The 12138-nt window shown below is 37.6% G+C and overlaps 2 protein-coding genes across 4 annotated transcripts in view; one reads left to right on the top strand and one right to left on the bottom strand.

Annotated features, from left to right (window-relative positions):
- Positions 1-771: 771 nt before the first annotated feature.
- On the top strand, positions 772-11422 carry smu1a (SMU1 DNA replication regulator and spliceosomal factor a). The gene is made up of 12 exons (XM_028459257.1): positions 772-909; positions 2549-2759; positions 4856-5008; positions 5087-5197; positions 5298-5426; positions 5845-5964; positions 6783-6899; positions 6964-7091; positions 9565-9691; positions 9779-9946; positions 10751-10903; positions 11103-11422. Exons 1-12 carry the CDS (start codon positions 884-886, stop codon positions 11199-11201), a joined length of 1542 nt encoding a protein of 513 aa, XP_028315058.1. The 5' UTR covers positions 772-883; the 3' UTR covers positions 11202-11422.
- elp1 (elongator acetyltransferase complex subunit 1) overlaps positions 11205-12138 on the bottom strand; it is a 25176-nt gene continuing 24242 nt past the window's right edge. For all 3 annotated transcript variants that reach the window (XM_028459254.1, XM_028459255.1, XM_028459252.1), the window contains exon 37: positions 11205-12097. In XM_028459254.1, coding sequence (XP_028315055.1) covers positions 12088-12097 — 10 coding nt within the window. In that variant the 3' untranslated portion in view covers positions 11205-12087. The remainder of the gene's footprint in view (positions 12098-12138) is intronic.

The following is a 12138-nucleotide window of genomic DNA, read 5'->3' as shown; positions in this document are numbered from 1 at the left end:
GATGGTCCAAAACAATCAAAGCTGAGCCTGTCGACTGAAGTGGAGCATCAGCATCAGCATCAGCATCAGCATCAGCATCAGCATCAGCATCATCAGCATCAGCATCAGCATCATCAGCATAACCTTGAAAGACCTTCACCAGCACAAAGTGGGGAGTCAAGTGGGCCTTTGAAGCACAACTGTGCAGACAGCTCCCCCTGGCGGTTACATGGAGAAACCACAACATGATTAAAGATCGATTTAATTGAAAACAAACACAATGCACAAAAAAATAATCAACTTTCAGGGTTCCCAAAAAATATTGTTATTGTGTGTCCAAATGCCTGAAATTAAGCAAACACAACCAATGTTTTTTAACCTAAATTAAGGAACTTTTAAATGTAAAAAATAAATAAAGATTTTGATAAATAAAATAGCGGTCACGCATCGCATAAATTACATTTACACATCAGCAACATCAGCTCATGGGCTTTTTTTTTTTTTCTTAAATTAAGTGAATTTAATCACATAATTTTGTTTTTGTAATTTATGGTGGTAGATGGTAGGGAAAAAAACCATAATCCTTAAATACTCAAACACGAAAGCAACACAGTGTAAATTGTGACTATGATCTTTTTTTTTTTTTAAGATTTTTTTCCTTTTAATTCCGTTTTTCTTCTTTTCATTTGTTCTTAAAAGTATATGTTTTATCTTTTTAGTTTATGGTTTGTTTTCCTAATGATTTGTTAGTGGGACTAATAATGGATGATCTCATTTTAGTCGGAGTCGAACCGCTTGTCGAACAGTTTACTTTGAAAATTTCTCATCTCCTCGCGCATGCATTTCCTGTCTGTGCTGCGGATTTGTTCTTCGTGTTGTTGCGGTGATTCTGAGATAAATAAACATGTCTCTGGAGGTTGAATCAGCAGAGTAAGTAGCTCATCTCCCTCTTGTTTGTCCTACGTCAATCATGCTCAATGCAGTTTGCAGATAAGTTCACATTTTGTTGCATGTTTGAGGCTACGGCCCGTCCTGCACAGCGCTAGCTGTTAGCACTCTTAGCTAAGCTAAGCTAAGCTAAGCTAACTAGCCTCCTACTAGGCACTCTCCTGTGAGTATTTACTGTTAAACGTGGTAAAATAATTCATGGTTTTAAGCGGGCATGTGTAATTTAACTTAACAAAGAATAATACGGCATTCTAGTTTTATTAATTTAATAACTTATTTGCTGAAATTTATCGATAGAAAATACATTAGTCTTTAGTTAGCATTAGCCGGTGTTTGCTTTAGGTAAAGATCGTCATTTATGTTGAAATTACGATAAGACATAAATATTCTACATTGCTATTAATCTTTAGTTATTTACTTTTTTTTTAACTTTAGTATATTATTGTTGATGCTAACAGCTGAAATTGATGTCTAAAGTGGATATTTACTGAATTTGGCTTTAATTTTTAATACTTTCCAGGCTACAATTGTATTTGTAAGATGATTTCTTCTCCTAAATTTTCGTCTATCTTCTTAATATTGTATGTATACATTATTGGATATATATGTGGAATTTTTTTTTTTTTAAACTACTTTTTAAGCAATTCAGTTTTAGAAGAATCGGGGAGAGATTACTTTGATAAAGTACATTAAGTAATTATTATAATTTTTTTTTTTTTTTTTACTTCAATTGTCTGATATTTTGATGGCATTGTGATATTTAAACTTGAGACATCCACTTTATAAATGTGATGTGCAGTTTTTTTTTTTTTTTTTTTTTTAAACATTAATAACAAACTGCTACCATTATGTAGCTTTCTTTCTTTATTTTTTGGTATTATCATTCCTACATGACATTTTAACATCCAGTTATTTTAATAAATATACATAAAGAGGTTCTGGAAATGCAGAAATAAAACATGGGTTAAAAATGATGGAAAAGGTGGTGAAATGGGATTTTTTTTTTTTAAAAAACCACAGAAATTGGTTAAAAATTGCCAATGTTTGGCCAAAGATGGATGGAAGAAGAAAAAGGTTCAAAGTGTCAATATATGCTTAAAAGTGTCAGGAAAAAATAGGAACAATTAGTTTAAACTGGCAAATAATGGCATGACAAATCATGAAAGTGGTTAAATTGGCAAAAATAAGCATGTATTTTTGTGAAAAGAAGTTAAAAGTGACAATAATGGGTCAGCATATGTGACATTAGGTGGAAAAGTGGAGGAAAGGGTTTATTAGTGGTGAAATTAACTTGAAAGTGGAAAAAATGTGCAGAAAAGGCATTAAAATTTGATGAAGTGTCAGAAATGGGAGTATTGTAGCAAAAATGCATTAAAAGGAGCAAAAATATGACAAGAAAGTGATGAAAATTGTTTAAAATTTGGCAAGTTTGGTGTAGTTGCAGAAAAAGGTTAAAACTAAACAAAAAATGGACTGAAACTGTTAAAAAAAAAAAAAATCCTTAGCTTTTTAAAGGCATCTCACGACCCCAAGGTTGAGAACCCTTGCTTTAAACCCGTGATGTTAGTTTGTCGTGTGTTGTTTTCTTGAGTAACGTCTCTGTTCTCTGTGTGTGTTACAGCGTGGTACGTCTGATCATGCAGTATCTGAAGGAAAACAACCTCCAGCGTACCCTGGCCACCCTACAGGAGGAGACCACCGTGTCTCTGAACACAGTGGACAGCATAGAGAGCTTTGTAGCAGACATCAACAGTGGACACTGGGACACTGTCCTCCAGGCCATCCAGTCCCTCAAGCTTCCAGACAAGACCCTCATAGACCTTTATGAACAGGTACACTTAAATTTAGTGTCTGTATCGGTCCACTTTCTCATTTCCATGCGATGGATGTGTACATTTCACTGAGATTATTGTTGGGAAATTGTTTTGTATATTCTTACTGTATTTTTGAATATTGATTTGCATATTTTTGTAGTCCTCTTTTGTTTTTATGGAGTATTTTGTGTGTTTTGTGTGTTTTTTCCCCTTAATATTTCTTTCATTTTGCATAATTTTGTAGTTGTTTTTGAGTCTTAATTAAAATTTTTGTTTTTTTTTTTCATTTATTTTAGTCATTTTTTTCTCTTTTTTTTTTTGTGAGTTTTTATTAAACTTGACACGATCAGGATTTTTGGGCCGATCACCGATTAGTAAGTTTAAAAAAAAAAACGATCACCGATCCAATCATTTGAATTCAGGTGTTTTTTTTTTAGGTACCGACCGAATTCTTTCGGTACTTCCTGATACAGATTCACGGAAAGTCAAACGGTTCAATGTTTCGAGATGTAAACGCAGCCTGGTGACTGTGAGGGAGTGGAATAGTTGAATAATTTCCATGCAGGACTTGAACATAACATTTGTTGTCTGTGTGTGTGTGCGTGGCCCTTTAACTGTGAATGAACGCTCTGACCGCTCGACCAGTGTGAGGAGTGAGCGAGCGTGTGTGAACGGAGCAGATCAATTATAAGCTGTTTACCATTTTTAGTGATTGGCACAGTAAACACTGCAGCTGTTGAATTAAACCAGTCAGACTCAATGACTGCTGTGAAGCGGGGGAGTTAACCCCCAAGCTGAGGATAGCTTCGGCCCCCGGAGCAAAGTTAGACTCCCGTGTGTCTTCCGCCCACGGTCTGAAGACGAGACACAGGAAATGTTGACACATTGTACGATTAACAGCGTCATGGCTTCGCTTTTTAAAATGCAATGCAGAACGAACACTTACTAAAAACATGGCAGATGTAAATGTGAGTTTCACTCCAACTCTTTAACCCACTGTTGGTTATAGTCCAAATTCACAGGTGCACAGCAGAGGTGGGGCGCACACACACACACACGCGCTTCTGTATCCACCACCGCCCTGAAATGGACAGAAGTGTCTGCTATGAAAGCGAAAGTAAACAGGAGGCACCGCTCTGCTTTAGGACTCTTACTTTTAACATGCTGGGGCTGAATAAACAAAACAAATACGCGCACACATACGAACACACACAGGCACTAACAGCAGATGCTGTCCTCACTTTCAGAGCCAGTAGACTGGGGAAGAAGTCGGGCGTTCAGCCGCTTCGCTCCAACCGATCGACATTTTCACCGTTCACTCATAGGTTTTCACCTTTGTGCACAAATGTGAGTGAAATAAAGCCGTGTCACGTAGAGCAAACAACTCTTCAGTGTAAATAAAACGATAAAACAATGCAATAGGAGCATCTACAGAAAGTTTCATCACAACAATGACGTCATTGATCAGATCAGTGAATTCAGACATTACAACCAATCACATTAATTATATACAAAGCAAACTATCGGCTGATCAGATTGGTGTAAAGTCTGGTTTTTAATGTTGTGTGTTTCAGGAGTCCCTCTGTATAAATTTGTCATTTTGTGTTTGAATCATTTTTCTGTTTTTTTTTTAGTATGTTTCTCTGTCATTGCTGTGTATATTTGTAGTGGACGTGTTTTGGGAGTAATTCTGTATAGTTTGCTGTAATTTTGAATGTTTTTGAGTGTTTTTTTGTATGTTCCTTGTTTCATGTGTTCTTTGGAGTCCTTTTTTGAATTTATTTCTTTCATTTTGTAAGTTTTTTTATGTTTTTATTGTTATTAGGTGTTTTTTGACTCCTATTGTATTTTGTTTTGTATTTTTGCACACTTTTCGGTTAGTTTGTGTATATTTGTACTTCCATGTATTTGGAGTAAATGTTTGTGTTTTTATCTATTTTTCAGTAATTTTATATGTTTGTTTTTTTAATGATTTTGTTTATTCGCTTTGCTTACGTCTGATCAATCTTTGGCAGTAATTACAGTATATACATGAAGTGATGGCATCATCTGTCAGACATTGAAGTCTTGGCGCGTCACATAACCTGTGAGTGTGCATGTTGTCCTGTGTGCAGGTGGTGTTGGAGCTGATAGAGTTGAGAGAGTTGGGAGCAGCTCGTTCACTGCTCAGACAGACGGATCCAATGATAATGCTCAAGCAGACGCAGCCTGAGCGGTACATTCACCTGGAGAACCTGCTGGCTCGCTCATACTTTGATCCCAGAGAGGTGAGCGTCCACCAATGAAACGTTCTGTGTTTTTATTTCCATCGACAGTAATGTGACCACGTGTATGTATATATCCAGGCCTACCCTGACGGCAGCAGTAAGGAAAAGAGGCGTGCTGCCATTGCTCTGGCGTTAGCAGGAGAGGTTAGCGTGGTGCCGCCCTCACGTCTCATGGCTCTGCTGGGACAGGTAACACACACACACACACACACACACACACACACACACCTGACATTTGTCATTTAAAATCAGTGCCAGACTGTTGGTCCGTGTCCTCTGTCCTGTCCAGGCTCTGAAGTGGCAGCAGCACCAGGGTCTCCTTCCTCCAGGTATGACCATCGACTTGTTCAGAGGAAAAGCTGCAGTGAAGGACGTGGAGGAGGAACGTTTTCCCACTCAGCTCAGCAGACACATTAAGGTACGTCAGCCCATTCAGCATTGAGGAGTGAGGTAGTTTAACAAGGTCTGATGGTGCGTTCACCAACACCTAGTGATGTGCTATGCAGATGTTAGCGCAATTTAAAGAAACATTTTCATTAAACACAATTTTAAAAAATGGATTTGGACATTTTTCTGGCCACACATTGAGATACAACGCTCAGACTGGTACCATTGAACAACATTTCCTTTCATTGTGTGACCTTGACTTTCACTCAAGGTCTTATTTAAGGTCGAGGTCAGTCTTCTGTTTTTGCTGCATTTTATAACATGTCAACAAATTCAGATACTGGTTGACATTAGTGAAAAATATGGTGGAAATGCATGATATTGGTTCCTGACTCTGGTCAATATTCTGAGCGAAAACCAAACTTGTCTTTCTTTTTTCTTTCTCTCAGTTTGGACAGAAATCCCACGTGGAGTGTTCCCGGTTCTCTCCTGATGGTCAGTATTTAGTCACTGGGTCTGTGGACGGATTCATCGAGGTGTGGAACTTCACCACCGGCAAAATCAGAAAGGTAACGAGTCGGGATGGGAATCTTCCAACAACTCATGATTTCATTCAAAACGATTCTTGATTCACAATCAATGCTCTTAGTATGGAAGGGTGCCAATAAAAACTGATTGTTCAATCAAGTGATTTTTAAATAGTAAACACACACAGAGGCTAACTTTGGACAAAGAGTGAACATTTACTTTACATCTCACCATAAAAACAGTTTAGTTTGCCTTGTTTGGTATCTTTTTTTTTTCAGCACAACTTCAGCTATAAGAATCTATAGTTAATTGATAATTTGCATACTGTATTAAATCGGGGTTAAGGTTAACACAATAGACTTAAAATCACACAAAAACACCAAATCTGAGGAGAAAAAAATGGGTCTTTTTTACCATCACCAGTAGGTGATGATGCACATTGTTCTGCCTGTTCGTTTCTGTGCCGAACGCGACAAAAATAATCAAGAAAAGTGCAGCGTTTTTAGACAGAATTATGCAAAATCAACAACAAAAATACACAAAATGACCACAGAACTATACAAAGCAACAACAAATGTACAAAAAATTACTCCAAAAACACACAAAATGACAGCAAATAATCAGAAAAAGTGCAGCGTTTTTAATCTATCATAACTATTGTTTTACTAGGTCTATCAAGATCACTTAAAAACTGGTTGTAGTTTTGAGTCCTCACTTTCAACACAAGTTGAAAAGCATCTGTGATCCTAAGGATTAATAATAATCACAATTCGGACGTGAATAGTTTTTTTTTTTTTTTTCCCAGCACCCTGAGACATGACTGAACTCCCGTCCTCTGGTAAATGTGTTGTTTCCACAGGATCTGAAATATCAGGCTCAGGATAACTTCATGATGATGGAGGACGCCGTGCTGTGTATGGGCTTTAGTAGAGACACAGAGATGTTGGCCACGGGCGCACAGGACGGAAAGATCAAGGTTGGTTTTACCACTTCAAGTATGATCATGGCTTTAAAACGTGACCGTGTGTGTGTGTGTGTAGGTGTGGAAGATCGCCAGCGGTCAGTGTCTGAGGCGGTTTGAGCGCGCTCACAGCAAAGGAGTGACGTGTCTGAGCTTCTGTAAGGACAGCAGTCAGCTGCTCAGCGCCTCCTTTGATCAGACCATCAGGTAAAGTCACGTGACCAAACCACACCAGGGTTTTCAATTACAATTCTATCTTCAATTATCCATGTTGAATTACGATTGACCAGCATTTTTTCCAATTGCAGTTGAAATTACAATTATTTTTCCCCTGAAAGTCAATTACAATTATGTTCTCATGTCCAAATTCAATTAACCACCAATTACTGAGCCTTTAATAAATGATCCCTTAAAACGTAACCTTCCTCTTGTGTTAGCTTTCTGTTAGCATCTCTAATGCTAACAGGTCAGTTTGACCCATGTCTTAAATCAGCTGTAAAATACACTAATAATTATTATCTATGATCTAATTAGTTTTTCATCTCTTGGTTACCTTGTTAGGCTTCCTAATCAATGACTATATTGGTTTTAAAGGGGACATATCGTGCTATTTTTCACGCATCTCCATTTGTTTTAAGAATCCCACCAACATAGTATTTGAGTTCTAGCATATTCATGAGTGGGCGTGTCTGTAGACGATCACTCACTTCTTGTCTCACTCTTTCACAGGGAGATCAGTGATCACCAAAGCGATTTTATTTTTCCTATCCACACACTGTTGTTATTGTTTTCAGCCAAAAAACTGCACATTACAGTAAAACACATGGATATTTAAGAGGCTATTGTTGTTTTGAGTCTGTCTCAGCGCTTCAGGGTCCGTACATCTGAGCAGGAGTCATTCAAACTCACACCGGAGTGTTAAACTCCTCCCCCATTCCTCTTCTAACTACAGGAATAGTGCATTTAAGGTGATAATCCTTTATTTTCTCCAATTGCTGTGTCAGATTGTGTCACAAACACGTCAGATCAGTGATATGAGGCGATATAACAGGTTCATCAATGCACCGAACCACAAGAGCGGAGTACTCCTCCGCATGAACAAATAGTGCTGACACTGCAGTGTATGGTCACTGTGGAGGCGTGGCACCGGCAGCAGTAAAGTTCTGTATTTATTTTCACCGTGAGCCATCACTCCTTCACTAGCGAGAAAAACAATGGTGGACTTTTGCAGAAATTTTCATGGGGTTGGCGGTGGAGTTACCAGAGGGAGGGGACGGTATTTTCTTTCCCGATTTGGCTTGTGACGTCACAAATGTGAAAATTTGAAACGGAGCAATTTTCTCTGTTTTGTAAGACTTACAAAGACCACAAACAAACGACTGGATGGAATCATTTCACATTTTGTGTGCCGGTGGACACTCGAGTTTTCTCATTAGTGATCAAAAAACTGCAAAAGTAGATTTTTTGTTGTTGTTGTGGGCGTCACTGTACTCCTAGATTTCAATTTTATTTAAAAATGGTAAAATGATCCTCGAGAGAAGTGACAGAAAGTGGGAAAACTTGATCTAAAACATTTTTTTTTAATAATTACATACGTGTTAGAACTGTAACATGGTTTCACAGGTTTACATTTCATTAAATTGTAATTGACGGTTTTTATAGAATTTTCATACCAATTACAATGTGAATTATCTGAACTAAATTACAGTTAAAATATGATTTAAACAGCAACTGATTTTTTACAATTACAGTTATAATTACATCATAGGTGTAATTATTTACTATTACAATTAGGGATGTAACGATTCACTCAACTCCCGATACGATTCGATTCACGATACGATTCTCTCACGATTTATTTTACAAAATGGGACTGTAGACAAATGATGACTGAAAAATATTCTTTTATTTTTTTCGGGAAAAAATAAAATACTGTACTATTTTCTTTTTATTTTTAATTGTCAAAAGAATCCCTTGATAAACTATTCAAAACAATGCAATTTAACTAAAAAGAAATCTTGAATGAAATAAAGGAATAATACAAATGAAGAAGAAGCCTATTTATTTAAATTCTGGTTCTGTAGTAAACAATGCAAAACTACATAACAGTTCTTTTTCTTTTAAAAAGTGCAACTGAAAATGTTTTTTGTGCCTTAACAATTGGACTTTAACAAAAAAACAGTCATTGCACTGTATTTACATCAGATATTTGTTTGGACCAGCAGAGGGCACTGGTAAACCAGTGGTCGGTTAGCATGCAGATATTCTAGCAGTGAAGAAGAGATGCTATGCTAGCAGACAGAGCTAACAGAAAAACGTGACTTTTACAGATATTCATGTAATATTACAGATATTCTTTCGGTGCTAAAGGGGTAAGGAATCATTTATGAACATGTTTAAGAGTAGAAGGCGGTCAGAAAGAATGTAGTAGGAGATTCCGCCTGCCGCCTACGCTTCTGGACAAGAGGAGGAGGAATAGATAGCGCCCTCTGCTGTTTAAAAAAAGTACTGCGGTAATATTTTCAGAGTATCGATATAATCCGTGATACCTATGAATTGATTTTGAACTGCCTTGCGATTAATCGTTACATCCCTAATTACAATTATAATTCACCCCAACCCTGAATCACGCCGTCGTTCAGTCGCTGACGTTGGTTTTTTTTAATCTTTTCCCCCAAAGGATTCATGGATTGAAATCTGGGAAAACGTTGAAGGAGTTCAGAGGTCACTCGTCGTTCGTCAATGAAGCCACGTTCACTCCAGACGGTCACCACATCATCAGCGCCTCCTCAGACGGCACCGTCAAGGTTCAGGAAGCTCCTCCTCCTCCTCTGTTTCTGTGTGTTGCTGTTTCCTCCTGGGTTATTTTTTTTACATTTTTTTGTACATTTCAGTTGTGGAACGTGAAAACCACAGAGTGCACCAGCACCTTTAAACCTTTGGGCTCATCAGCAGGAACAGACATCACCGTCAACAACGTCAGCCTGCTGCCAAAGAACCCAGAGCACTTTGTGGTTTGCAACCGCTCCAACACCGTGGTCATCATGAACATGCAGGGACAGGTGAACGCCTTTTTGCACCACACATGTCAAACTCAAGGCCCAAGGGCCAAATGCGGCCCTATAGAGCATCTAATTCGGCCCGCAGGAGAAAGTAAAAATGACAGAAAAAACAAGTATCATTGTTTAAATGACCAAATAATTCTGTTGTAGAAATCTCAGCCCCTCCAGATATACAAGGATACAAGTTTCACATGCTTATGTCACATGATGATGGCATCCACACAGAAAACACACAAAATGCACATAATGATTTTACACAAACTCACAAACTGAGGAAAAATATACAAAATTACAACAATGATTGATAACAAACAAAATGACAAAAATACAACGAAATAACCACAAAAATATACAAAGCGACAAAATAACCAAATGAAATCAAAGACATAAATAATGCAAAAACACACATTGAGAGAAAAATATTTAAAAGTACACAAAATGAGCAAACAAAATGCACATAATGACTTTAATGACACTAAAACACACAAGTTGAGGAAAAAATACACAAAATGACTTGTAAAATACAAAACAATCACAAAAATACAACAAAATGACCACAAAAATATACAAAGCGATAACAAATGTACACAAAGTGACTCTAAAAACACATAAAATAACCAAACAAAATGCACATGACTTCAATAACACAAAGACACACAAATTGAAAGAAAAATGACATTAAAAAATACACAAAATGACTCGTAACATACAAATCGACCACAAAAATATACAAAGCTACAACAAACGTTACACAAAATGACTCCTTTCTCACTCTGCTGTGGTCTTTAAACGTGTTCTCCACAGATCGTGAGGAGCTTCAGTTCTGGTAAAAGGGAAGGAGGAGACTTTGTGTGCTGTACGTTGTCTCCTCGTGGTGAGTGGATCTACTGCGTAGGAGAGGATTTTGTGCTTTACTGCTTCAGCACGGTGACGGGGAAACTGGAGAGAACACTGACGGTACGTCCTCATATATTAGATGATCATATTCTCATGTTAGAATGAAAGAGAAAAAAGTTCAGCAACAACTATGGATTCCTGAAGTTTCATCATAAATATCAGCCTTTAGTTCATTGTCTCGGCCAACAGCTCTTACTATATATACTGTATATATATGATCTCAGTTGTCCATAAATGTAAAAATCTTTCATCTCTGTAGGTTCATGAGAAGGATGTGATTGGCATTGCCCACCACCCTCACCAGAACCTGATCGGCACTTACAGTGAGGACGGCCTCCTGAAGCTCTGGAAGCCTTGAAGACTCCGCCCACTTTTTATTATATTTTCCCAATAATAAAAATCTCACGGACATGTCAGACTTTCTCCAGACGTGAGTTCAGAGTGAAGTCTGCTTGTTTTCACTCTATGCTTTTACTTTGGTATCATTTTTGTAGACGTTGTCTTCAAAGACACATTCTCATGTTTTGTTTATTTTTTTTATTATAGATCATAAACATTAAACCTATGAAGTTTGTGTTATTTTCTGTGACTGATAATTGATCACATTAGGACCAGGAGCGCTTTACAAAGCTTTTTTCAACCACTTTGACGTGTATTTTGAAGATAATTCATTTTCTTTAACAGAATTCAAATCTTTCTCACTTCTAACACTAGAGGGTCTAAAACCTTTCTCTGGACACAATTTTAATTTTCCAAAATCTTAAATTGGATTAATTCTGAGTTTGTGGATTAAAAACTGCTGCCTAAAAAAAAGGCAGAAAGGCACAGCACGCAGAAAGTGGTCTTTACTGTGCGTGATGACAGTTTTTATGTGCTTGGGTTTTTGGCATTAATGTGACGCCATAGTTTGTGTGCGCTTGCGGTGTTTCTGTGCGCGCACCACGAGTGTTCGCGAAGTGTTTGTGTGTGAGACACTTTTATTTCATTTTAATCAGCTTAAGCAGGGTTTAAATGTGCTTTATAGATAAACTGATTAATGATAAATCTGATCCATTAACTGATCAATCAATTATGAAAATAATGGTTAGCTGCACCTCTAGTCGTTGCTCTCCATCCACTGGGTGTGGTCCTTCAATCTTCAGAGGTTTCTCAGTAACAGTCATTCGGTGCTTTCGTTCATTTGGGTGGATCTGATGGAGGAACTTGGTGTGGTTCACTTTGTTGAATGCTTGTAGCCATGACGATCACCGTCGTCTGTGTGTGTGAGCGACGGCGCGTCAGAGAATACGTTGTTC

Source organism: Gouania willdenowi, chromosome 10, assembly GCF_900634775.1.
Source record: "Gouania willdenowi chromosome 10, fGouWil2.1, whole genome shotgun sequence".
NCBI classification, from domain to species: Eukaryota; Metazoa; Chordata; class Actinopteri; order Blenniiformes; family Gobiesocidae; genus Gouania; species Gouania willdenowi.
Note: the sequence above shows the minus strand (reverse complement) of the source record. Positions and strands in the feature narration are given on the sequence as shown.